Source organism: Gopherus evgoodei, chromosome 7 (assembly GCF_007399415.2).
Source record: "Gopherus evgoodei ecotype Sinaloan lineage chromosome 7, rGopEvg1_v1.p, whole genome shotgun sequence".
In the NCBI taxonomy this organism is placed as follows: Eukaryota; Metazoa; Chordata; order Testudines; family Testudinidae; genus Gopherus; species Gopherus evgoodei.
In genome coordinates this window covers 53,247,773-53,274,586 of record NC_044328.1, presented here as the reverse complement: position 1 = coordinate 53,274,586, position 26,814 = coordinate 53,247,773, and the positions used below count along the sequence as shown (strand labels likewise).

At 40.0% G+C, this 26,814-nt stretch overlaps 1 protein-coding gene across 3 annotated transcripts in view; it reads left to right on the top strand.

Annotated features, from left to right (window-relative positions):
* GRID1 (glutamate ionotropic receptor delta type subunit 1) overlaps nucleotides 1-26,814 on the top strand; it is an 870,609-nt gene that overhangs the window by 766,118 nt on the left and 77,677 nt on the right. For 2 of the 3 annotated variants that reach the window (XM_030569896.1, XM_030569894.1), the window contains exons 9-12: nucleotides 6,815-6,916; nucleotides 8,487-8,684; nucleotides 10,982-11,306; nucleotides 14,428-14,566. In XM_030569896.1, coding sequence (XP_030425756.1) covers nucleotides 6,815-6,916; nucleotides 8,487-8,684; nucleotides 10,982-11,306; nucleotides 14,428-14,566 — 764 coding nt within the window. The remainder of the gene's footprint in view (nucleotides 1-6,814; nucleotides 6,917-8,486; nucleotides 8,685-10,981; nucleotides 11,307-14,427; nucleotides 14,567-26,814) is intronic. The other variant, XM_030569895.1, reaches the window with a different exon arrangement.

Below are 26,814 nucleotides of genomic sequence, written 5' to 3'. Positions count from 1 at the left end.
CCTGTTTGCTACTAATTTTGCAATTCTATCAAAAAAAGCAATCAAGTTTGTCTGGAATGATTTGTTCATTATAAAGTCATGCTGCTTAATGCTCATGCTTCAGTTATTCTCTAGAAATGTTTTATTATCATTTATATAGCACCATAAATTTGCACAGCACTTTAAAACAGAATAAGCTACAGTCTTTCCCCTGAAGAATTCACACTCTAAGGGCCCATTTACACCGCAATAACAGTGCTAGCATGTATCATTCTCTTGGACAGTAACACAGTGCTCTCTGTCAGATACATTACAGAATTGTGGCAGGGAACCAAGCATTAGCATGGCAATTCCTGTATGGTGCTCTCTTCCTTAGTCCTCCATCTTTCCCTGCAGAAGTTGCTCTGTGAGAGCAACTCACTGCCTTTAAAGGGCTTACTTGGGAAAGATATGGCGGCCAGAATCAGCAAAAGACCACTGGAGTGGCAGAGAACACGTTTACATGATTTCTCTTCCCTGCTCTGAGGATTTATTGAATGACTGACCAGCTTTTTGCAGGCCCCTTGCCATGCCAAGTGGACTGTCTTGTGGATCAACCAGACTGCAACAAAGATTTCCTCCATGTGATTCAGTGATCTGCATATCCCACATCAATTGCAACAGGGACTGTAATCTGGGTTTCTCAGATGAGTGCCCTAATCACTGAGCTATGGGGTACTCTGGATGACTTGCTCACCTGAGAGATGGGAGCTGATGTTTTTGGGGTCAATTTCTTACTCCACATCAGGCAGAATGAGAAGCTGAAGATGGGATTGCCCACCTCTTGCAAGAGTGCTCTGACCGCTGGGCTATCTTTTGTGAGGAAGGGATGACTTATCTCAGGCCCCTGACTCCGGAAGAGCTTTCACTGTTGTGAATCCCAAGCAGAGGGAGGTGCCTCCTGTTACGTGATGCCTGCTCTTCAAAGAGAGCCACTTAGGTCACACCCCTCTCCTTAGCATTTCATATTGGCTAGTTTAAACAGTTCATGCTCAGCTTGCAGCCTTTTGTGAATCCCTTTCTCAGGCACTCAGTGCTCCCTGTGTGTTGTACAGGGATCCTGGACATCTAGGTCAGGGCTGTGGATTGCATTAGGTGGTAGGGTCCCTTAACGCTAGGCCTTGCAATGCAGAGTCTAAATCCCATGGATGGAGCTAACCTTGCATGTTTATCTTTAGGTGCCCAAATATCTTAGAAATTTGTAGCATGAGTCTCCACAGTTTGAACTAAAGAGCCAGGTTCTGTAGCTGGCATCTGTAACAGACTCATACTTTCTGTGGATTGGGTGCAAAGAGGGGATATATAGTATATGCTGACCAGCAGGTTATATAGCTGTTCCATCCTATGTTGAATTCATATATCTCACAGTGAATGAAACTAACTGTCACTATTATTGTCATGTTCTTAATCAGCTCCTCTCTATTTGTATCACATGACTTCTCTTCTGGTTGGGTTTTCTGCTTTCTGGATCATAAAATTGTTCTTCACATAGTCCAAGAACTGCTTTGAGATGTTTTTTCTTTTTCTGTTTGCCTGGGCAGTAAGAGTCCCACATTAGTATGGTTTCTTAGTTCTCAAGCATCTCAGGAGCTGATCCAGGAATGCTTGGCTTTTGCTGCTTCCGGTCCTATTAATTAGAGACAGAGGTGCACTGTGTTTCTCCTTTACTTCATTCCTGATCGAATTCTCAACCAAATTATCCCAACACCGAACTTGTCATTGTCAGATTTTACCTCACAGACAGGATAAAGGCTTTTGACCATATAGTGCCCACCTTCTACCTCTTCTTCCCTTATTACAGTATCTGTCTTAAACCGATTATACCCATCCATTGAATACTGACATTCCAATTATGTGGATGTTCAGAAGCAGGCTGCATCTTTAACACAAAGGCATTTTAAAATGAAATCAATATATAATAATATTTTAAAGTAAATCTGTTGCAACATGAGCAGGTGGTGTTACACAGTAACACTATATTGGATGCGCTCACTTGTCAAGTCTTAGCCAGTATCCTATCTCTGACAATGACTCGTACCAGATGCTTGAGAGGAAGACACAAGAAACCTTCCAAATGATCTGTTTAACTTGGCTGTACAATAAATGACTGGCAATGTTAACCAGAGTGGTCCAACATGTAAATAAATTAATATAGCACAAGAAGATTTTTAAGATATTTTGATACCTACTCCCTTGCCATAAAATACAAAAATGTATTGTATTGGAATTGCAATGGGCCTAGGAGTCCATTTCAGTTAACTTTAATCAGGTTGACTGGGGATAGGATGGACTAGTTTATCTGTCTCCATGCTTGGACTGAGTTTTCACATTTCTAGGAAACATAGTTTGCACTGAACTAGAGGTCCATGTCTCATGCTCTGAGAAATGACTGCCTGACACACATTCCTCTCTTTTTGCTTTCTTCCTAGTGCTAAACATCCAAAAAGATCTTTATGCTACAAAGGAGTTCCCAAGCAAGGTTTCGCTACCTCTTGGCAGGATACAAAATCTATGTTTTTGGTTAATGCAAACCCCTTCAAGCAATTAATGTGCTTCTGCTAAAAAATGATAAGGTTTTATTTGAAAAGAAGATCATGTTAGGTGATGTCATATCTAATAGGAGAGTAAGATGACAGTGGCACAGATTATTTTGACAGTAACTACTGTATCCTGAAGTTAAATAATATAGATGTGGGTGGTCTTAGTTACTGATGTGGTATAAATATAAATATTCTCTTTTTATGTCACTTTCAATTTTTCAGCTATATTTGCTTGATCGGTGCAAGGGACAATTTTCATCTTTTAGTAGAAAAGATAAAATACACATTTTCCCACATAAATCTGTTAATTTTAGGATCTAGTGCATTGAATTATACTGATTATTATAGACATTTATTTCTACACACATTTATATGAGGTTTAGTAAATGTTTGCTGTCTAATTGTCAATAGGATGTCTGCATTTTTTCACTGAAATGGCTGTGGATTTAATTATAAATGGCTTACTGAACATAGCTGTAAAATTTATATCTAAGTACTGCTCTTAAGGAAAATGCATTTGCAATGGCAGTTGATGCATAAGCAAATAGTTATATAATCATATTGCCATTTATGGATAATGTATGTCTTTGCTACTATATACTGTTGATCATATAAGACATAATGTACTTATAATCTATGTACAATCTATGCTAGTGTTACTTGCATGACTTAACACTGTTATTATGAGCAGTTTCATTGGCTCAGATTCTGTTCTTACACAACAATTTTACATCAATGTAACTCCATTGACTTCAGTGGAGTTATTTCAGATATTCTCTGGTGTGAAAGCACAATCAGACCTCCTAACTTGAATGGGACCAATTGCATGAGTAAGGCTGAGAGAGATCAGGAACTTTATTAACATAGGATCCAATCTGGCCAATCTTTTGTGTGTATGTATTTCCCATTGGCAACTAGCAGGATCTGGCTCCTTACTTATTGATGGAAGCACATGGAGTCCAAGCACAGAATATGTAAGTGCCTCCTGAGAGGTCCTGAGCAATTTGAGCTCCTAGGCAAGAGAAGTGGAAGGCACTCAGCATGTCCTAGGGCCTTTTAACAGCTTATAGGATCAGACCCTTTACAATGTTTCATTAACAGTTCATTAACCAACTAGTAACAATGTTTCACTGTTGTATATGCTGTGTGTGCATGACCGTTTGCTGCATTTATGTGTTGTAAAATACAATTATGCTTGTTAGTTTCTTTCCAAGATTTTCTCAGCTAATGTGCTCACAAGTGCAACAACTATCTGAGAAATATTAGCATCATGCCCTGTGCCAGAATTTCCAACGAAATGATAATTTCATCAGGATTTTGTAGCTGTTTCTCCAGTTTAGGCTTCAGTGGTGATTGATCTTCTGTTTTATGAAGGGAATGTAGGATTTGTCTGTAATATGGCTATGCACAATGCAAGCCTTAATCAGAAAGAAAGCCTAGCTGGAAGGCTTTAAGCCAAAAGCTTTATTAAAGACACAACCAGGAAGCCCAAACCCTGAAATTCAATAACTTGAGAATCAAGAATACCCTGGATTGCTTCAGCAAATATATTTTCCAGAGACCAGTGGTTTATGAAATTTATTCTACGAGTGGCTGATCCTATGAGCAGTTGTTTGTCATAATCAGATTTAGAAGCCATACATCTCCTATCAATTGATGATTGTGCTGTAACCTCTGGCTTCAGTTTCTGATAGAAGTATAGCACATTTCTACAAAGAATGAAAATTGTAACTGTCTTATCAAAGAGCAGCAGCACTCATTTTGTTTAACAGTGCTGGAAATTAGTTTTTCAGGGACTGATCTTGACAGGTCAGCTGTCAAGAGCTGGTGTATATAACCGTAAATTCATTGATCCTATAAACAAAATTCTGTCTACAAGAACAAGTGGAAGTCAGAATTGACACATTTATGAACAAATGAAATGGTCTGAAGCTCAAGGATTCAGAGGAAGAATCCCTTTTGGTAAAAGGTTTTCCTCATGTTCCATTTATCAACCTTATCTGCATCATTTACTTTTTATAGACTGCAAAATTTACCTCTGCATACAAAACAGTATGCAGTTGAGGCTGAAATGAAATAGGGAGAAACCATAAAAATATCTTAGACATATTCTCCTCCTCCCTGAACCTCATCCTATTTAATATATGAGAAGCCAGTTTCTCCCCTTTTCCCTTTTAAACGAAAGGAAAAAAAATCCTTATTTATGTTGACGTATTGTAGAGCTCCTCTTTGAGAACTCCCAGCCTTGGTGAGGATTGTATTTAGATGATATTCAAATGATTCATATCTTAGTCTTCCGATAGGCTATTTTTAAAGGTGGGGAAGAAAAAAGGGGTGGGAGAAGGAATTGTTTGCTAAGACATTGAAAAAGAAGATGGTGAGTAATACAGGATTGTGTTTTGCTTCCTACTTTTGAATAAATATCCAGATTCTCAACTGGTGCAAATTGGACTTGGTCCTTTTCAGTCAATTAAGCTATGCTGTTGTATATTTGTTGAGGATCTGGCCTGCTTTGTTAAATTATAAGGATTTTTCCTATTTGTTTTTATTTATTTATTTATTTAGATTTATTTTGAGAGCAAATATATGACATTACATTTAAAATTGAACTTTCCTGTTAAATTCCACTGGCCATGGCTGTAGGTATTCATAGGAGACTATCCCAGTCTGCTTCACCCAGAGGGTGGTATTTCCAAAATGATATAGCAGTGTGTGAGCATTCAGGTTTGGGTCATTGTAGCTTTTGACATCACCTATACCTCCCACCTTTTAGCACTCTCAGATGTGTTAAGGTAGATGTAGCCTAATTCCTGACTTTCCTATACTGTATCCAGTTTTCATAGATATGTGGATCTTGTTGTGAAATCTACAATAACTCTAGTGCTCATTTCATTCCTATGATCAACCAATTGTCAAACTAAGATGGATCTGTGAGATTATTATTTCGATGTACTCACTGTATCCAAAGCCCTGGCTGAGGATTTGTTACGTGGTCCCTCATTATTTGTTGTGTGTTGGTCCAACTTTTGGGGGTAAATGGTAAAACTAAAGTAACATAAGTAAATCTTGTAGAACTCTTAATCAGAGGCATTATCAGCAAAATACATTCCTTCTCAGGAAAGATTTGACTCTTTACACTCAGGATACCCAACTGGAAGAAGCCACGTTTTAGAGTTCCCTGGCCTATGTTTAATTTCTAAGGTGTATGCCTACAGCTAGTGGCGTAAATACTGGCCTATATATCTCTAAGTGCAGGGCTGATGACAAACACAAGAGATTTAACCTCAATATCAGTTATTTCCATCCAAGAACAAAACAATTTCATGGATTCTATTCTAGGGTAAAAGGAACAGTCTGCTACTGACTAAGGACAGAGTATTCACTGTGAAAAATCCAATAGGTCTTCTGAGGCTGACTACCACATTAGACTTCTTGTCAGAAAATGCAGTACAATTTAGTTTGATGAGCTGTATCATATTTAATTGAAAACTGATGCATTTAGATGTACTGACAAAAGTAGCATCAATAAATATTGCAGGGCTGGGGTTAAGCAGGGTGCATATACCAAGTTTATAACTTATTTTAAAGCTTAGGAGATGTTTGATCTTCAGCAACCTTGGCATTTGAGAGAAATGGATGTGATTGTTTTATTAGCAAGAGGGTGAGGAGCTCTATGTCAAGGAGAGGAAATAAGTCTTCAGATAGGAGCTGAAGAGCTATTCTCATACAGATGGAAGGGGAGTCCATTCCTTATGATGCCAACAATATCAAGCATTTACTACTTATTGATGAGATACAGGGTTGTGCACCGGAGAAAGGAACTGGCATTTGATAAGCAGTGGGGAATGCGTTGAAGTACAGGCAGAGAATGAGAACAGGGAGGGAGCAGTGGTGAGACCACAGGTATCCTTGCTGACGATGAAGCAATAGAAACTTGCCAAAAAGAAAAGTCTTATCAAAGTGACTTAGGTGAAATGATGTGACAAGTACTGTAGATAACAAAGCAGATTTATTGAAGAAAACACATTCAGCCAAAGTACTTGGTCATTTTTATCCTCTTAAATTTCACTCATCATTATCCAGACACTAATGGGGAGCAAAAATGCTTCATTTTCTCCCGCCCTCCCCTTTTTTACTCTTTACTGTTTTGTAATATAACCATTCAATCAAATTGCTGTTAAAGCATTTCAGGTAAATGTTAAAAATGTACATGCCTAATATTGCCTTCATGCTCACTGTATTATTTCCATTTGTAGTTGGCAACATGGGACTCTGAAAAGGGACTGAATGGGAGCCTACAAGAACGGCGTCTGGGCAGTGACTTACAAGGACTGACACTGAAAGTGGTGACTGTCTTGGTATGATCCTATTTGAGTTCAGGAGACAAAATACTCAAAATTAAAAATGCTGTGATAGGACGTTTGCTTTTCCCCTGCCCCCCCAATTTTTCATTATCTCGTTTAATTCTGTGTCATCTACGTGGGCTGACTAGCTGTATAAGCAAGAGAAGAGAGATGGAGGACTTTTACGTTTTTGTGTGACTTTGTTGATGCTCATTAAAATCAGGAGTTTAGAGAATTGCATACTGAGACTGTGTGCTAGTCTCAAACAGTCACCCAGGCTGAAATTCACCTCCCTGCAGATGACCAATACAACACCTGTGCGCTAATCAAATAGTGTCCAGGACTTGTACTGGTCTCTGCACAGGGGTGGATTTCAGCCGCAGTGCTCCTTACTCTAACTTGTAACATTTTCCTGTACTGATTAATAGATTTTAAGGCCAGTCAGGAACATTGTGATAATCTGTTATCACCTCTTGCATAATACAGTCCATAGAATTTCATCAAGTGATTCTTTCATTAAGTCTGTAATTACTTGTTGAGCTAAAGTATCTCTTTTAGAAAGACTTCTGGACTTCCTTGGAGAGGTCTTCTAATCTTCTCACATTATGTGACGGTATAGGGCCAATTACCACTTGTAACTTAGAAAGTACTGGAGCTCCAGTTAGCTAAAAGCTACATGGGGAATAAATTAGGATTTGAACTTATTTCCAGAGATAAAAGGGTAGTTAATTAATTTTCTGCTTGGCTAAGCCACTAAAATATATATTTTTAAGGGAGCAGTTACTTTATAACTACTTAATATGCTGAACATGGTGACCTCATTATGTTTTTCTTCTTTACCAGAACTATATGCCCACACCAGTTCTTCATTATAATAATGTCGTCCTCTGATTGAAAGAGCTATAGTTGGCTATGTAAATGATGCATGCTTCTTAAGTTACTTATTTTTCTATGTATATTTTCTCTCTTCTCCTAGATCAAAGTGCATTAGAGAGATCTGGAGAACCGTAGGAGATCATTAGGACAGTTTTCTTTCCATCTGTTTTTATCTTTCTTCCCTCTAGCTGATAAAGGCTGTGATCATATCTCCCCTCTTTGTGGGAGGTGAGCCGCTCCATCCGGAGAGGATGTCAGCACCAGTTTGCAGACATGGCCAATGGCAATAGCTGTAAAATCAGTAGAGCTGGCATTCCCTTGGCAAGTGAGCACACAGTTTGTGTCAGACTGAAACACCATTGCCCTGCAGGATTCCCTATTGCACGATTTCCAAAATGCATTTTGCTAACTCTAAAAGCACTTCAGGGGACAACTCCTGTAAGAATTATTCTTGGACTGGTCATAATGCTAAGTAATGTAAAAATAATCAAAGTGATTTCTAGTTGTTATTTCAGTGTGTTCCCTGTGTAGATGATACCTTTGTTACCATATGGAAAAAAATCTATAAAATTACATTATTCTGGGCTGGACAACCACAATATTCTAAAAACCAACAATAGCACTGGGTTGATGAGAGTTAAATCCAGTTTTTTAGGCATTTCAAAAAAACTTCTTTAAATATTAGCTTAGATGTTGTTTTTTTCCTCAGGAAGAGCCTTTTGTGATGGTGGCAGAGAACATACTTGGGCAACCGAAGCGCTATAAAGGATTTTCCATTGATGTCTTGGATGCACTTGCCAAGAATCTGGGCTTCAAGTATGAGATTTATCAATCTCCTGATGGCAAGTATGGACACCAGCTCCATAACAGCTCTTGGAACGGCATGATTGGAGAACTTATTAACAAGGTACAGAGAGCAGAAGCAGAGATCTCCAAGCAAAGTACAGCTAACTTTTTTTAAAGGGTATAGTGAAATCCTCCCCAGTAAAATACAAGGCATGAGTCAGAATCAAAACCCCTATTCTAAACATTCCTGAAGTTTGGATACTGATCTAAATGTTTGTGCTTTTGGCCCATCTCCACAAAACAAAGACTCTAGAGCAGGAGTCGGCAGCCTTTCAGAAGTAGGATGCTGAGTCTTCATTTATTCACTCTAATTTAAGGTTTCGCATGTCAGTAATACATTTTAACATTTTTAGAAGGTCTCTTTCTATAAGTCTATAATATATAACTAAATTATTGTTGTGTGTAAAGTAAATAAGGTTTTTAAAATGTTTAAGAAGCTTCATTTAAAATTAAATTAAAATGCAGAGCCCCCCCGAACCAGTGGCCAGGACTTGGGCAGTGTGAGTGCCACTGAAAATCAGCTTGGGTGCCGCCTTCGGCACGCGTGCCATATGTTGCCTACCCCTGCTCTAGAGTATATTATTCTGTCAGTGATAGCAAGTTACTCCCAATATCAATGTAAGCTATGCTCATGTAACAATAGACTATGCATATTTACCATATGGAAAATAGATACCAAAATATGTATGCTACTTCCATACTCATTAGAGGACTTTCTGTTATATCTTTTGCCACTAATTCAAAGCTACTACAACTTCATTTCTTACTCTGTTAAACTTCCTTTGGGTCACCTACTTTATAGCAGCATGGTTTTACAATGATCAACTATTTGATTCCAATGGATGCATTGTACAGAAACATTTTGAAGAAGAATGGAAAGCTGGTCTCAAGATGCTCCAGTCAGATAACACTTGGAGGGCCAGACTCCTTTTTTAGTTACACCCATATAAATCAGGAAGAGCACAATTGAACACCACAGAAATAACTGAGAACTGATTAAAGCCAAGAATCCCTAGAGGAAATGAAATGTGTCCTCTCGGAGATGCACATAGCTTCTTACATGGAGCAATCAACATCAATGTAGTGCAAGGACATTTAGAGGAATTAATATCCAATAGTGTTGCCCTTTGCACAGGCGGTTGCTCTGCTGCAGTATATGTTTTAACTGAAAGTAAAATGTTTAACATTATTTAGTATTACTGAAAAAAAGGATGCTTGAGATGAAAATTGAAGCAAAACACAAGTTCAGTGAACAGTTCTAATAAATATATATCTATATCTATATTAATTACATCGTGCATTAGGTAAACATTAGATATTTTCATATTTATTCTAAATTTATCCCAGCTTTTTGGAATTTAATTAATTTGGAAATCTGGTTAAAGGTCCCCTTATGGTATTTCTGTTACTAGTCTTTCCATTGATTTCAATAAGCTTTATATCAGCCTCTCTTCTGAGTTATTTCACAAAAGGGAATTTAGGAAACAGAAAATATGTTTTAAAAACTTTTTTTTCCAAATTAATTTCAAACAAAATGTTTATCTTCCACAAAGGTTGCCAGCATGACTGTTACCATGAAATCTATTCACTTAAAAAATGAGTTTAAAATAGTTTCAGGAGATAAACTGTTCCTGAAACCTTCTTCCAATGTTTATGGCTGTACAATCACATTGTCCTAATCCTTTTTAAAAAAAAACAAACAAGACAATCCACCTATTGCATGAAAATCTTGTATGAATATGGGAAACTGATAGACTGTACAGAGAAAACAGTGAAATCTAACTATACATAAAGTACTGCCAAATACACGAAATAAACAAGGGGGGGAAGGGAGGAGGAATACAGTAGGGTTTTTGTTTCCCATTAATCTCTTTCAGTTAGAGTAATTGCAGAGTTATCTCTAACAAAAGTAGATAAAAAGAAGTGTTCATGCAGAGTGTGATTTTTATATTGATGGTGACTCTTTCATTAATCTTCACAATGCCCCAGTTAGGTAAGAGCTAGGATTATTAGCCTCCATTCTGTCGATGAGGAAAGTGAGACAGAAAGGTTAAGTAAGTTCCGATCTGTGAGACAATTAGATGCACTTTGTTGTAGAGTAATTTCATAGGGTACATTTCAGTACTCCACCTTCAACTAGTACATATTTTATTGTATTAATTTCTCTCAATGCATTGAAATGGTTCTACTGTTTTTTGTGCTAGACTTCAATTTAAAATTAGATGAGAAAAAGAAATCAATAAAATACGTAAACCATTGGCTGCTTTGGAACTTCTCTTATAGTCCAAATCTGCCCAGTCTAAGCAATGTGCTTGCTAGGGGCAGGAAGAAATATGACCTGTTGCATTTCTCTTGCAGAGAGCAGATTTGGCAATCTCGGCTATCACTATAACACCGGGACGGGAAAGTGTTGTGGACTTCAGCAAGCGGTACATGGATTATTCAGTGGGGATTCTAATCAAGAAGCCTGAAGAGAAAATCAACATCTTCTCTCTCTTTGCTCCCTTTGATTTTGCGGTGTGGGCCTGCATTGCAGCTGCCATCCCTGTAGTTGGTGTCTTGATATTTGTTTTAAACCGTATCCAGGCAGTCAGAGCACAGCATTCTTCACATCCCAGTCCCTCTGCTTCCTCCACGCTTCACAGTGCCATTTGGATTGTGTATGGGGCCTTTGTTCAGCAAGGTACTGTCAGCATTTACTATCTTACAGTCATTACTTTTCAATCTCAGTATGACAAAGTAGGCCATATATTATATTAATCCTAGTTCTGCTACCTATGTAAGGAAGTACTTCTTCACACAATGCACAGTCGACCTATGGAACTCATTGCCAGTGGATATTGTGAAGGTGAAAAGTATAACTGGGTTCCAAAACAAACTAGAATAGTTCATGGAGAATAGGCTCATCAGTGGCTAGTAGCCAAGATGGTCAAAGATGCAGCCCCATGCTCTGGGTGTCCCTAAACTTCTGATTGCCAGAAGGTGGAACTGGACTATAGAGGATGGATTATTCAGTAATTGCCCTGTTCTGTTTATTTCCTCTGAAGCATCTGGCACAGTTGGAAGTCAGAATGCTGGTCTAGATCAGTGGTTTTCAAACTGCGGGTCATGACCCATTACTGGGTTGCGGAATGTAAGGTACTGGGTTGCATCGGCTCTCGTCAGCACTGCCAACTGGATGTTCAAAGTCCTGTCGGTGGTGATGCCCAGCTAAGGGAGGCTAGTCCTTACTTGTTCTGAAACTGCACTGCGCCCTGGAAGCTGCCACCAGCAGGTACGGCTCCTAGGCGGGGGGGCCACAGGTCTCCACACACTGGCCCTGCCCGAAGCACCGGCTCTGCATTCCCATTGGCCGGAGCAAGAACCTCATGGAGTTGCTTGCGTGCCTCTGCCTAGGAGCCAGACCTGCTGCTGGCCACTTCCATGGTGCAGCATGGTCCACAGTGCCAGGACAGGCAGGAAACCTGCCTGAGCCCCTCCCGCTATGCCACTGATTGGGAGCCATCTGAGGTAAGCCTGTGCCCCAACCCCACACCCCGATCTCCTGCCCCAGCCCTGAGCCCCTTCCTGCACTCCAAACCTCTCAACGGTAGCCCCAGCCCAGAGCCTGCACCCCCAGCCCAGAGCCCTGACCCCATCCCACCCCACACCCCAATCCCCTACCCCAGCCCTGAGCCCCCCAAAACCAGGAGCCCCCTCCTGCACCCCAAAGCCTTCATCTCTGGCCCTACCCCTCACCCCCGCACCCCAATCCTCTGCCCCAACCCTGAGCCCCTCCCACACGCCAAAACCCTCATCATCAGCTTCATTGGGAAATGAGCATCAACAATTCTGGGTCACCAGAAAAAAAGTTTGAGAACCACTGGTCTAGATGGACCACTGATCTGATCCAGAGTGGCCTTTCTTATGTTTCTTACCATAAGCAGACACCAGAGAGACTAGCAAAAATCAGTTGTTTAACAGTTTTGTCTTTAACTAAAGGTCAAGCATCATTGCGCTGGAAACATCACAGAGAAATCTATTGTAGTGTAACTGATGCCACAATCTCATATTATTTAATTCAGCATAAGTAGCTTACAGAAGTTTGAACAATTGTCCTCAGTTTAAAAATTATATTACCCCCTCACACACAATATACGTCTACTTTGATATACTCTTTATATTTAACCTTTATGTTATACGTCTGACGAAGTGGGTATTCACCCTCGAAAGCTTCGGCTCCAATAGGTCCAAAAGGTGCCACAGGACTCTGTCACTTTTTACAGATCCAGACTAACACGGCTACTCCCCTATATGTTTAGATAGTGATACTGCATTATTGTTATTATTTATTATTAATTATTAATTTGCCTGTATTTATGGAAGTCATTCTGTTAATTAGATCCTGACAATTCTGGGTAAGGCCCTGTGTGAATTTTCTTGAGAGCATTATTTTATGACTATGTGAGGGGCAATTGGGGTGAGAGGGTGTCATACACAGATAAGTAAGAGTTAATAGAACAGGAGTACTTCATATCTCTTTTGCCTGTAAAGGGCTAACAAGATCAGTGAGCCAGGCTGTCACCTGACCAGAGGACCAATCAGGGGACAGGATACTTTCAAATCTTGAGGGAGGGAAGTTTTTGTTGTGTTGTTAGATTTTGGTTGTTGTTCACTCTGGGGGCTCAAAGGGACCGGACGTGCAACCAGGTTTCTCTCCAATCTCTCCAATACATGCACTTATAAGTTTAAAATAGTGAGTACTGAATAGATAAGGCGAGCTAAGTTTATGTTTGTTATTTTTATTTGCAAACGTGTATTTGGTTGGAAGGAGTTCAAGTTTGTATTTTACTGAAAGGATTTTAATTTGTACTTAGGCTGGGAGGGTATTCCCAGTGTCTATAGCTGAAAGACTCTGTACCTATTCCATCTTAAATTTACAAAGGTAATTTTTACCTTTTTTCTTTCTTTAATTAAAAGCTTTTCTTGTTTAAGAACGTGATTTTTTTTTTTTATTATTATTCTGGTGAGGCCCTAGGGGACTGGGTCTGGATTCACCAGGGACTTGGTGGGGAGAAAGGAGGGAAGGGGGAGAGAGAGGTTAATTTTCTCTCTGTGTTAGGATTACTTTCTCTCTCAGGGAGAGTCTGGGAGGGAGAGAGAGAAGGAAGAGGGGAGGTAAATTTTCCTCTCTGTTTAAAGATTCAGGGAGTTTGAATCACAGTGATCTTCCAGAGTAACCCAGGGAGGGGAAGCCTGGGAGAGGCAACGGTGAGGGTAAGGGTTTACTTTCCTTGTGTTAAGATCCAGAGGGTCTGGGCCTTGGGGGTCCCTGGGCAAGGTTTTGGGGGGACCAGAGTGTACTAGGCACTGTAATTCCTGGTTGGTGGCAGCGCTACAGGTTGTAAGCTGGTAACTGAGCTTAGAGGAATTCATACTGGTACCCCATCTTTTGGACGCTAAGGTTCAGAGTGGGGAATTACACCATGACAGGGGGTTGATGTAGAAATTTTACAAGATTTAATTCAAGCCAGTGATTTTAACACATTTTAGTGTATTATTGTTGTTGCAGGTCAAAGCTCACCAGTACAATAGAGTATTCCATGGCTTTCTGGATGCTGAGCAGTTAGATAGTATATAAAACATCAGACCTGCTTAAGATAGGTCTTTGAACACATTGACGGGGTGATCTGTAAATGCAAGTTTGAACAACAAGTAAAATTCACAGGGATCATTCACAGCATAATTTTAGACATGGGACATGTACTGTAGGTGATCTTAAATGCAGGTTTCTGCAAAACCTCAATTTCTCTGCTTATTTGTAGGTGGTGAATCTGCTATCAATTCTGTGGCTATGCGCATTGTGATGGGAAGTTGGTGGCTCTTTACCCTTATTGTGTGTTCATCCTATACAGCTAATTTAGCAGCATTTCTCACAGTATCAAGGATGGATAATCCTATAAGGTAAGTGCCTTTCTTTACACATTGCTGGAAACCTCAATTTCATAGATATGCATCATCCCTTTGAATGCTCATTCTTGAGAGAAGGAGAATATTTGAGAGAATTTTCTCCTTATATTCAGTGTCTGCATTTCTCCCTTCCCTACTTCAATCTTTTCCCTACAAATGCGAAGCAGTTTTCACATTTATATAAGGAAGACCATGGCACTTAGACTTTAAGCGAAAACTTCTGCTGATTTGAAAGGCAAAGGCAAATACAAATCTCCCTAACTGAGAGAACTCGTTTTCTTATGCAGGTTTTCTTCCTCACTATTTAGATTACCTACATTTGTGAGTCTTAATATTTCTGGTTCTAAAGGAGGAAATCTGAAAGAATGGTATCAAATTTATATCTCTAAAACATTCTGTAACATATGGCCTCTAGTTTTGCATGTTCAATTTTATACACACAGTCATTTGGGTATGCAATTTTGTGTATGTTGTCATCTGCAGTTTTATATAGTACTGCATGAAAATGATTATGCACACAAAATTCCATGTACAAAAAGATAGGCATGCTCTTAAAATCAAAAGACCAGATTTATTATGACTATTTGAAGAGTAAGATGCTGCTAGAAAGGGACAAAGGGACAGAATCAGACTCTAAAGTAGTAGAAGTAGTAAGGAAGTTGTTTTATTAAATATATATATTTCTCCATACAGACGTTGGGAGTTTCATTGTGCTAGATTGCAGACCCTTGTAACAAACTGCATTTGTTCTGCACCTTTGTCCTCCTTATGTTGCACTCATTCACATCTGAAGAGAGTATTTCCAAGCCTCTGGGCAGTTTTGGACAGCTGCCATTCAAAAAAAAAAAAATCAGCTTGCCAGGAAAATGTTTCCTTCTCTCTTCTCAAATATGGACTAACTCCCCAAGTGCCTTGCACTTCATGCCAGTGTAATTTTGGGAAGTTAATCCATATTTAGGAGAAAAAAAGGAAGCATTTCCCTGGCAAGTTGATTTTTTTAAAAACTGCCCAGAGACTTGAAAATACTCTCCCTTGTACTCATTCACATCTGATGAAAGAGGACAAAGGTGTAGGATAAATGTAGTTTATTACAAGGCCCTGTAATTTATCACAATGATATTGCCAACATACATGTGGAGAAATGCACATTTAATAAAACAACATCCTTATTACAGCTGCCACCTTGTACACGTAAATGAAGTGCAAGGCAGGCAATTTATTTGTCATCAATCTTTCCCCAGTGACAGGTTTATGGTCTGATATCCTGTGGCCCATCAGTGAAATGAAAGCTTTATTCCACTGGAAATGGAAGATTCCCAGTAGAATGACAGGACACAGGATCTTCTTCTAAACATGGAAGATGCTGATGTAATGAATTCTTGTGCTACAAATAGACACACTTACTATATATATTTTCCACATACAGGGGGAGGTAGGACTAGAATCCTTGTCCTAACATAGACACCTCTACTCCGTAAACTAAAGGAGAACTCCCACAACTGGCTGGAGTAATACCCACTTTTCCCTCTCTGCAGTCCAGCCACTAAATGACAGTTGACTTAATCTCTCATGAGTAATACTGTCATCCCAAACTCATGTTAATAAAACCTTTATACCACAACTTGTCATTTTATATATACATCATATAAGTGTGTGTCTGGGTGTGATGTTGCAAACAGAGAATGCTCCTTTAGGAAATGCTTTATGGGCACAGCAGGTGTAAAAAGATTTTGTCCATGGTAGACAATGAGTGCTGCAAATTGCCACAATGTTCAGTTCTGACTTTGGTAACAAATTGTAATATGGGTTTGAGGTGGCAGCACAATGTGCAAATCAGTATTACAACTCAAGTCAGGAACAATGAGCTGTAGAGCTTGAAAAATGACCTACTCAGCTACTTCTGAATGTTACAGTTTCTTGTAGGTAAAAAGAGTTGGCTGTGCAATCTATCAGGTGCTTCCTAAAACTCCTCTGATTTCAGTGGAAGACAAGAGCACAATAGATGCAGTAAAGACACTTCAGTAGAGAGGTAAAATCAACAGCAGATTTTCTGTGTTGATAGTAGAGGTCATTAAGGCTGAAGTATTCAAAACCTCTCCTGGGATCTGGACACCTAATTTCTATTGAAATTAATCAGAATTGGGCATCCAAATCCACTAAGCGTTTTGGAAAATCTTTACCTAAATCTATAGAATGATAGTTCAGTTACAGGGCCCATTAGACTTTGTCTTGTGACTTCAGAAAGCAATCAGCCTTTTACCTTTAGTTATGACACAGATGCATTTCCACAATGGCCAGTGAAATGTAATTATGGCCAACTGTCAACAAAATGGCAACTGCCAGTTCCCAGAAATGGATTCCTTTTGGTCAGTGATGATACACAAGACAGAAATCAACCTGGTATTTGAAAACAAAGCTGTATTGAGCTTGCGGGGCTAGCTGCTACAAAAAAACCTTGTTTTGACTGTTGCTACAAGCATGTTTCAGACCTTAACTCCTTCATCTAAAAAGGAGCATCTCAAAATGGCTAGTTCCTTCCATCTGGTCTGAAAAGTGAGGCTGAGATCAGGGAACAACAATAATTGGTTTCCCTCATGCTGTGCATATCTAATAGAGCAGGTCACTCTCAGAACTCTGTGGCATGCCCTGATGCTGGAAAGAGTAATTAATGTTGGGCCTTCAACTTGCTTGTTGTTTGGAGTTTTGCCCTTTCTTATTCTCCATTGACTTATTTCACAGACATTGGTCAAGTGAGTTTTCCCTCCCATTTTACTCCAAAACTGAATGAAGGATAACAGACAATGGAAGCTTCTAACTTTGGGACAGGGAATGGTGCGTCAAAATGTCCTATTAAGAAAAGCAGATATGACCTTGGGAATTCAACACTGGTAGTCTTTAAGGCGACATACACAAAGTCCTAAATTCATGGCTTAGCAAGAAAAAATTCCTGCTTATTCAAATATTATGTTAAATTGAAAATATGGTATTTGTGAAGTTGACATTACACATTTATTTAGTGACTAATAGAAAGACGTTAGACCAAATTCTCAGCCCTTCTGTCACAGGGTGCCGCCATCGCTGCCTGGTGACCCTCATTGCCTGGCCAGTTCACATGGTTTCACAGTCACAAGCACACACTGGGCTGTTTATTTTTCACCCAGGTTTGTATTTACTCCCCTCTTACATAGTAATTCTGGGCAACACAGGCTTATAGAAAACATAGGCTTCTTGCAGTCCTTACCCCAACCTTCCTTCTGAGCTGCCCCATGATTCCTGTTTCCTCTCCTTATATTCACCCTAATTATCTTGTTGGCCCCAGTAATTGTCACCCAGATGCTCACAATCCCCCAACAGAAAGTATATAATTGCTCCCAGTTGGGCCTGTGGCTTTCCTTGGGTTGCAGCAATATCAGTGATCTGGGTATATCAGCTGGGAATATCAGCTACTTTCTATAGCTGTTTTGCACCACTTTGGAGGTAGAAAGCTGGCAGATCCTGTCCTTTGAGGATTCTGGTTGTACAAGGGAAAATCCCTTGGTGGCGTAGAACCCTGCAGCAGCTTCTGCTTCACCCCTCCAAACCCTAGTGAATGAGACTTTCCTGGAAGGTGGGGGGAAGATGCTGAGGCCAGGGTGGCCTATTCCTTGACAGTCCCCCGTTGCTAGGCGAGTACCTTATGACTATGAGTAGTTAAGCACAATTTACAGCAGCCTGAAGGCTGCTCTAACTTATACTAGGGGCCAGACAGCTTAAACACTGAGGAATGTAAAAGTGGTTGAAAGCCACTGTTGTCCCTACCTGATTTTTAACTCTGCCAAGAATCTGTTTTTTTAAGATTTGTTTTTGGTTTTTATTGAAAGCTTCTAATATCACATTAATGCAACTTTCCCTGAAGACAATAATAAGAGTACTCAGTAGACTGGCTGCCCTCTTTCATCTTCAATATGTTGGAGATGATTCCATGCCTTAGCCAGTTAGGCAGAAATTTCTTGTAAAAACTAATTCATCACCAGCTACAGAGTGAGAGATTTCCCTGAGGCTGAAACTTCATCTCTGCCATGTGTTTCTTCTGCTGCATCAGACCCTAGTTTGCAAGTTCCCAGACAGACATGCCAAACCTGCAAAAGTAACACAGAAATTGGGCTTGTTTTCGGTTTAACTGGCTTGTGAGTTGCTTATTGGCTAGTTTTTGGCTTGTAGCTTCTTACTTGTTTGGCTTGTAGCTTCTTGCTTCTTTTTTTTATTGTCTCCCAGCAAGCAGGGGCAAGGGGGGGGGAGAGTCAGGGGTGCACAGAGGGCCACCACAGTCCCAGACTGCATACCAGGGGGATCTAGTCACATACAATGTTGGGGTTCTTAGGGATCAGCTTGTTTTGGCCTTGTTTTGAAATGGGATTAGCATGATTTTGGCGTATTGTGAAAGTCAAGGTGCTTATTTACCATGTGAAAGTCGGCAACTGTGTTCCCAAATCTTACTACTACTTGGTTTCAGCAAAGTAATGTATAATGCAAGTAACTTTTGTCTCCCTTCTAAACTAGGCATTGGAACTTTTCCAGATACAGCCTTTCCTAGAAGAGAAATATATACTTGAATTTCATTTTTCCCCTCCCATAGTAAGATTTGAGGCACCATAAATAATAGCTGACAATTTTCCCACCAGCTGAGAACTATCAAATCCTCCTGCATTTACTTTTCGTGTTAGGAAACTGAACCCCCACAATCTGGATAAATATATGCTGTTATCTCTCTCTCTCCATAGAAGAGTCTTTTGGTGTGGAGAGAAGAAACTAGTATTATGGTGCAGCAGTAGTTGCAACATAGTTAAGTTCATTACAAGCCTGATTTTGCTCCGTAACTCCCTCTAGAATACCAGCTTCAAATTTGGCATGTGTTATCTGTGACTAGCAGAGAGCTGAAGTATGGAAGAAAATAAACAGATGTCAATCATTCTACTAATACTCGTTGTTCTCCGCACGCTGGCTACAAAATGGTGTGTGTTAGAAAGATCTCAGTGAGTCATTGTGCACCAGAGCAAAGTCAAGCTCTTGGAAAGCAAATTCATTAAATTAAAATGTCAGATTAGGAACTGCAGAATGGCAGCAGGCTTTTAAAGATCATGGCACTGATGAGCTTTCAAGATTTGCCAGACCCTTTTTGATCTCCAGTGCCCCCCTAAAGTTCACAGAAAGGGAAATTAGCCAAATTAGGAGCAGCAGTGCTGGGGACAGAAAGCAGTCCCACAACCCAGACAGTGCAGCATCTGAGAGGAGGATGGAGAAGGTGGGTCAAAGACTCTGTTAGCTCCAGAAGAAAAGGGGCTCTGCCCTAACCAAATCTATGAATCCTCTAGGAGAGGCATCTTCTCTAAAGCACATGACTCCCCTTGTGTGGACCTCCTAAGATTCGCAGGAGTTCCCACGCGTTGCAGCATTTCCAGCATTCTGGATGTTGGGTGGAGCCTCCTGCCCATCCTACCTCCCCTACTTCTGCTGCCTTCATCTGACACTTCCACAGTCTCCCCACAGATTCCATATTGACAACACGAGGTCTGGGCCCTTCCTGTCCATCCTCCTGTTCCTGGTGAACTACACTTTATGAAGACTACACTTAACATCTGTAGTCCCACTTTTTGAAGGCCCTCGCCACATCCCCCCCCTTTCCTGTCCTGGCTTCACACTTCTCAGCCTCCTCCTAACTCTGATACCCTGCTGTCCATTTTCTTGGTCTGTTCCCAGATCTACAATACTGAGCAAGGTAGATGTCTTGAGGAGCACTGATGATTGTGCACACTTAAAATCTCACTGACCATGGGAATGCTGTGGAAAACAAGAAGACAATGAGGTCCTAGAGTCTGATTTTGGGAAGTGCTGTGCACTCACATCTCCAGTTGAGATAAGTGGAAGTAGTGAGTGCTCGGGGGGTCTCTGAAAATAAGGCCGTCAAGGTGCAGGTTGGGACAGAGGAGCAGGTGAACATAGTGTCCCCAAGGGACCAGATTTGTGGCACTTAGTGAGGAGGTGCTGCTGGGGATGAGAAGGCAATGATTTAAGTTCGACCAGGACCGACTGAGTAATTTTTAAACATTTTTTAAAATCTAGAGAAGTTCTCAGACAAATGCCTTGAGGAAGGCTAAAAGGCAAAAATCTTACAGGAACCTTGCAATTAAAATCAAATGATCACTAGACCATCCCAGGTAAATACCAAGTGTTCTTTCTTGCTAGGCCCACACAATTCTACTTTGCTCTTCTAATTGCCAACTTCAGAACTGTGTGCAAAGTATGGAGCCCTCCAATGAGACAATCCACCAAAAGTGGTCTAAACTTTTACATGATCGACTGTGTTTTGATTTGTTTGTTTTCTGACAGCCATGGGATCTGCTGTCTGACTAAGCCAGCCATATGTAATTATGAGTTTAATTAGCAATGATGTAACTTCCATCTTTGCTCCTGGTTAGCAAGCAAAATACATGCAATTCAGCAGCTACATATATATTTCAAAACTCAGTTTAGGAGAACCCTCCTGATGGTAGTTAAGTACTGCATTGTAAAAAATTAGGGCATGAAGTAGGCTGTCTGCAAATTCAAAGGAGTTTAAATTGAGCTTTTGTCAAATAGGTCCTTGCATCAGACGTTATGAATATTTTAAATGCATCTGTACATGTTCATTTGCTGATTGCACATGAAGAGTATGTTATTTCTGCTGTTATAATTGCTTCTTGTGTCATCTCATGACCTTGGGTTTCTTTATTTGTGCTAATTCCCAAGTTTACCTGTTTTTGGTGTGGGTTTCTGTTTTGTTTTTGAGAGCTGAATTTTTCCAGGATGCTGGTAGGAAGGATGGGCCAGTGTTTAGGGAGAAATTCCTCCTACTGCTGTAGGTTTCTTCTGTGGACAAATCACTTAGCCTCCTTATGCATCAGTTCTCTATCTGTGCAAGAGGTCTAATAGTATTTCCATAGTACACAAGGGTGTTGTGAAAATAAATGCATTAAAGATTGTGAGAGGCTCAGATACTACAGTAATGGGGGCCATATAAGTATGTAAGATAGACTTCTAAGTTCCATTGAAAAGAAAAAATATATATATATTAAAGAAAATCAAGAACTTCCTGTAAATCCCAAATAATGGAAAAAGTAGTAGAAGGCTTAATACTTAGGATTGTTCTACATTTAAAATGTAGGTCAGCATAGCTACATCACTCAGGCATGTGAAAAATCCACACCCTGAGTGCTGTAGATACGCCAGCTGACCCCTCAGTGTTTATGCAGCTAAGTTAATGGAAGAATGCTTCTGTCGATCTAGCTACCATCTCCCAGGGAAGTGTTGTTCCTGCAGAAATGGAGAAACCCCTTATGCCACTGTAGTCTGCATCTACGTTAGGTGTTACCCCTGTATTGTAGACATGGCCTTAGAGAAAAGCTGATTTGGGGGAATAAAAAGAGGCTTCCTCTGAAACAGTGAAACGGTTACAATTTTTTTTGGCAGGAATCTGCACTTGCTGGGACCTTGAACTGGAACTCCTTGAGCTTGAAAGCAGCCCTTCTCTCACTGATGTCACAGGATTTGATTTTCAATATTTCATTTGGGTTTCTTATATTGTTAATTTTGTTTATTTTACAGTATTTTAACGTGTCTGTGCAGCACCCCAAGCACCTTGACAAGAAGGGTTTGTGTGTGGGGAGGGCATTATTAAAAAAACCCCCATCATCATCATGATTAAGGACTTCATAAAAAAGAGATGACTAAAAATAGTACAGGACTCAAGTGAGTTAACTAGGGGAGGAGAAAAACACCTGTAGTGCAATAATTAACTTGGAGTCTTCTGTATGGCTTGCTTTCACTCCCAATGCACTCAGAGGAAACTTCTTTGAAAATGCTTTTCTGCTGACACACCCTGGCACAGAAATTCAAGGGGAAAGACTCTAGGCTGTCCTCCAAGCCAGCAGTGTTCCTTCCCCATCCAAGCCACAAGCGGAAATGTAATAAAGCTGCTGCTGCCTCACTTTAATTTCCTCAGTGTTGAAGCCAGTAGTGAAGTGCTCCAGACGACACAAAATTTGGAGCTTTTTTGGAGCTCTCCACACCGGTGTTTATTTCTACTGTGAATCTTACTAGTTCAGCAGCAGATGAGGATAGATACTAACCTCTCATACCAATTGGGCATGTGTGCAACTGTATAGGTGCAAACACTAGCATGAGTCATTTTTGTGGGTGCAAAATTTTGAGAGCACAACTGAAAGTTAAACATGCATTACACATCTCCAGCTCAGATTTTAAAAGAAGGTTTATAGTGGAGGTTGTTGGAAGACTGAAGTACAGGTGGAAGTCTATCATTTCCTGTGCTGTATTGTAATTTGTATGTCTATTCATTCTTCCCCTTCCAGGGAAGTTCTTAGTTGAAATGGATTGAGGAGTCACTGTTGAGATCCAGATTAAATTTAGACAAACATTTGGATTAGAGGCCAAATAAGGACAGTGATTTGGATATGGCTATGCCAAAATTCATCAGCTGGACTCTTGATCCTTTGGCTATCCTGCTAGATATTTTGATTTTATATGTTGTTTTTCCTCAACTAGAATGGTGGGACTCTAACAAGAACAACAGTTCTGATATGTCAGTCAATATTCAAAGGGTTGGTTTGAATCTTGGGGTTTGGAACCTCTCATCTCTCTGTTTCTTTGAAGTTCTGCTTTTCTCTTTAAAATAGCCTACTCATTTGCAATCTCAGAAGCAGAACTGCTGTATTCATTTTATATCATCTTTCATTGCTCTGCCCACCTGCCTAATCATTGTTCCATTCACTGTTTTATTTATATTTGGTCTCTCTATACTTCAAGAATCATTCCACTCAGTAACCTCACTTCTATATGTTTTTCTTTTTTTCTGTTATACTTTTTTTTCTGTCTGGCTGCTACAGGAGGAGAGAATGCAGGATGCAGTAGTAAAAGAATTTTTTCCAATAGAACATTTTATTGTTCCATTGGTCTACTGTATAGTGCCCTGAATGAACCAATAGAAAAGGTTATTAAGAAAGCACAATAAAGATTACTATGACAGTTAGAACAGGTCTTAAAGTTGCAAACATTTCCTAACTGTAAAGATTACCATCATCTATCATTTTTAAGGACCAAACCAAGAATAAGAAGAAAGACTAACTGTGTCCTCCATTATTGAAATCCGTTCTGGCCTAGGAACAACCAAATGCAAAGCAAATTTACACCTATACTTGAATTTTTATGTTTCACCATTGCAGGACATGGGAGGCACCAGAAGGACTGTTTGGCCTGGGCCTCAAGCTCAAAGGGGGCCTCAAATTTAGACACTTGATAATTTTTTGGCATTTGATAATTTCACAACTTGTTTTTTGGTGCCTTATTTTATCATCACGTGTCATCATTTTTAATTTTTATTATAGCTAGGGACCTCAAAAGCTTGAAGTGGGCCAGGCCCCTCTGGAGCTCTGAGATGGCCTAATGGGAGTCTATTCTTTATCTACTATACCAGTCTAGCTAGATATTTAAATGGCCCCAATCCGTGTAGTAGCTGAGTGTCTTTTCCGTATATAGTGTTTGCCTATTGACTGTATTTGCTCTTCTTTTGTACAGTCAAATCTTGTCCCATCCACTGGATATATCCTTCCTTAGAAGATATTCAGAATCTCAAAGTAGGATGCCAGATAGAACCTGGGACAAAGCTATTTTCATGGAACTGTACTGATCCACTCAGTAGAACTGATCCACTCAGAGAAAAATATAATTAAAGTAAAATACATTTTATATTTATACCATTTCTCTCTGCTATCTACAGTTATTAGTATAAGAGAATAGTTCCTCCATGTGAAGGATCCATATTCTCTGGTTACCAAGCTATGCAGTGCACAATCTTATAAAGGGCTCCAAAGTAGCAGGGGTACAGGATTTCACTGACAAGCACAGCAGAATTCTGAGGTACGCTTTGAAAAGTGCCCATAGTTAATCAGCATACAGTTAGCTAAAATGAATTGCAACTCCGCCACGCCTCTTAAAATACTGACCCAGATCTGTAACTTGGAACTATCAGTGAAAGTCTGTTAGGAAAGCAGAGTTCAGCTTTCCTTCCTGAACAGCGATTTTTGATTTGCTGTCACTTCAGTTAGAAAATATCAGTATTTCTTTCACATCTGACAGCAGGAGGGACATATCCCAATTATTTTCTGATACCATGTGCTCAGTGGTACCAAGATGAATACGGGAATCACAGTGTGCCATTATAGTACTATTTTGGTTTATATTTTTACAAGAAAGATGCAGGAACGATCCCATAATGCAAGGGAACCCTGTCCCTGCCATTACTCTAAATATTTGAAAATATAAGTATCTGCTCTTTTATTACTAGGACAACACTGGTCAATACCAGAGTGGTAATTAGTGACCAACATCATACTGCTATAGGTTCGCCTCTATTTCATATTTAAAGTGTTGAACTAAAGTTATATAATGTAGCTGGAAGTTCAGTTCATATAACAACTCCAAAAGATGGTCTTCCAGAGCCTGGGTTTGATGGACTTCAGTGAAAAATGAGAACTCAAGGTAGTATATAACACTTTCTAGCTCTCTTAAGATATTTGAAACTTCTGAGGAACTTTTAGAATTCACTGTAAAATATTCTGTTAGCATCTGTAGTTTCTGCTGTAATAAAAACACTCCTTTTCTTTATCTCCCCCCATTGTTCGTAACATCTATGCTTTGGTGGTTTTCATCGCTATGAAAAAATGTCCTATTATTTGGAGGCACCATTTGACACTATTACAAACAGTCCTACAAATTCTGTTTAACTGAATGTACAGGCAGTTAGAACTTGGAGAAATGCTAATTATTAGCTGTGGTTTAATTTGTCTTAGTAACTGTGTAGTTCTCTCCATGAAGGATTTCTTAGGTGCATCTGCTGTCAATATGATATAACCACACAAGAAAACAAACACATTTTGTAGTGGCAAAAATTAAAAGTGGAACCACTTTACTTTGCATTTTTGTGCATTAAATCTCTTAACAATAAACAAACTGTATGCCCAGAATTGTGGATCCACCCAGAAAAGGTGAAGATATGAAATATATTACCCACCTAGAAAGTGAAATGTCTTTACACAATTATCCTTTCCAACTGTAACTCCTGTAGAACTGAAATCTTTTTTATTCTCCTTTCTCCAGGGCTGGCTCTACTATTTTTGCCACCCCAAGCAGCACGCCAAATTGCCACCATGGACAGCGGGGGCAGTCCGTGTGCCATTAGGGCGGCATGCACGTTTCCGCGGCAGCGGCAATTCGGAGGCAGCTTCTGTCTTCAGCTGGAAGACGGAAGCTGCACCGACATGGACAGCTGAACATAGAAGCTGCCACCGAATTTTCACTGCTGTGGAAATGCGCATGCTGCCCTAATGGCACATGGACTGCCCCCGCCGTCCACAGCGGCAATTTGTCATGCTGTTTGGGGGCAAAAACACACAGACTGCCGCCCCCAGCAGATTGCACCCAAGCACCTGCTTGGAATGCTGATGCCTGGAGCCTGCCCTGCCTTTCTCAAACTAACATTTCTATTAATTTTCCTTAGAAACTCTTTTTGTCTTTTCTATCTCAATGAGCTGACATAGCACCGTCACAGTCTTTACCAGGTTTCTATCAGTATAAGAATGACTAGCTAGTTGAAGAGGAACAGGAGGTTTGGGATTGGAAGCAGGGTTTATTTGTTTTTCTCAAGCTAATCAATCACTGTTTCCTTCATTTTCCACCAGAAATTTTCAGTGTTCTTTTACATTGCAGCATGGATCATGGTTAACTTTTTACTCACGGAGGCTTTTAAAATCTTATATCCTCTTAAGTAGAGTTGGAATTATTTGTGTTACTCCTGATGGTGTCAAATATAAAACAGACTGTCTTTAATGGATCAAATTTTAAAGGATTTTTGTGAGACAGAAATTAGTATTCTTAATAATTAACATGCTACGGAAAATGTTCATCGCTTTATTTATTTTCTGGGTGGGGTAGGGGGGAGAGAGGTTATTTATTCATTTGCCTACAGAATCCTTTCCTGCACTGGCATCTTTAATGAGTTATTACCAGGGCCGGCGCAACCCATTAGGCGACCTAGGTGGTCACTTAGGGCGCTAACATTTGGGGGCAGCGGCCACCCTGGTCATCAGCAGTATTTCAGGGGCGGGACTGTCCGCCGCCTCTGTCGGGGGCGCCTTTTGGGGGGCAGGACCTTC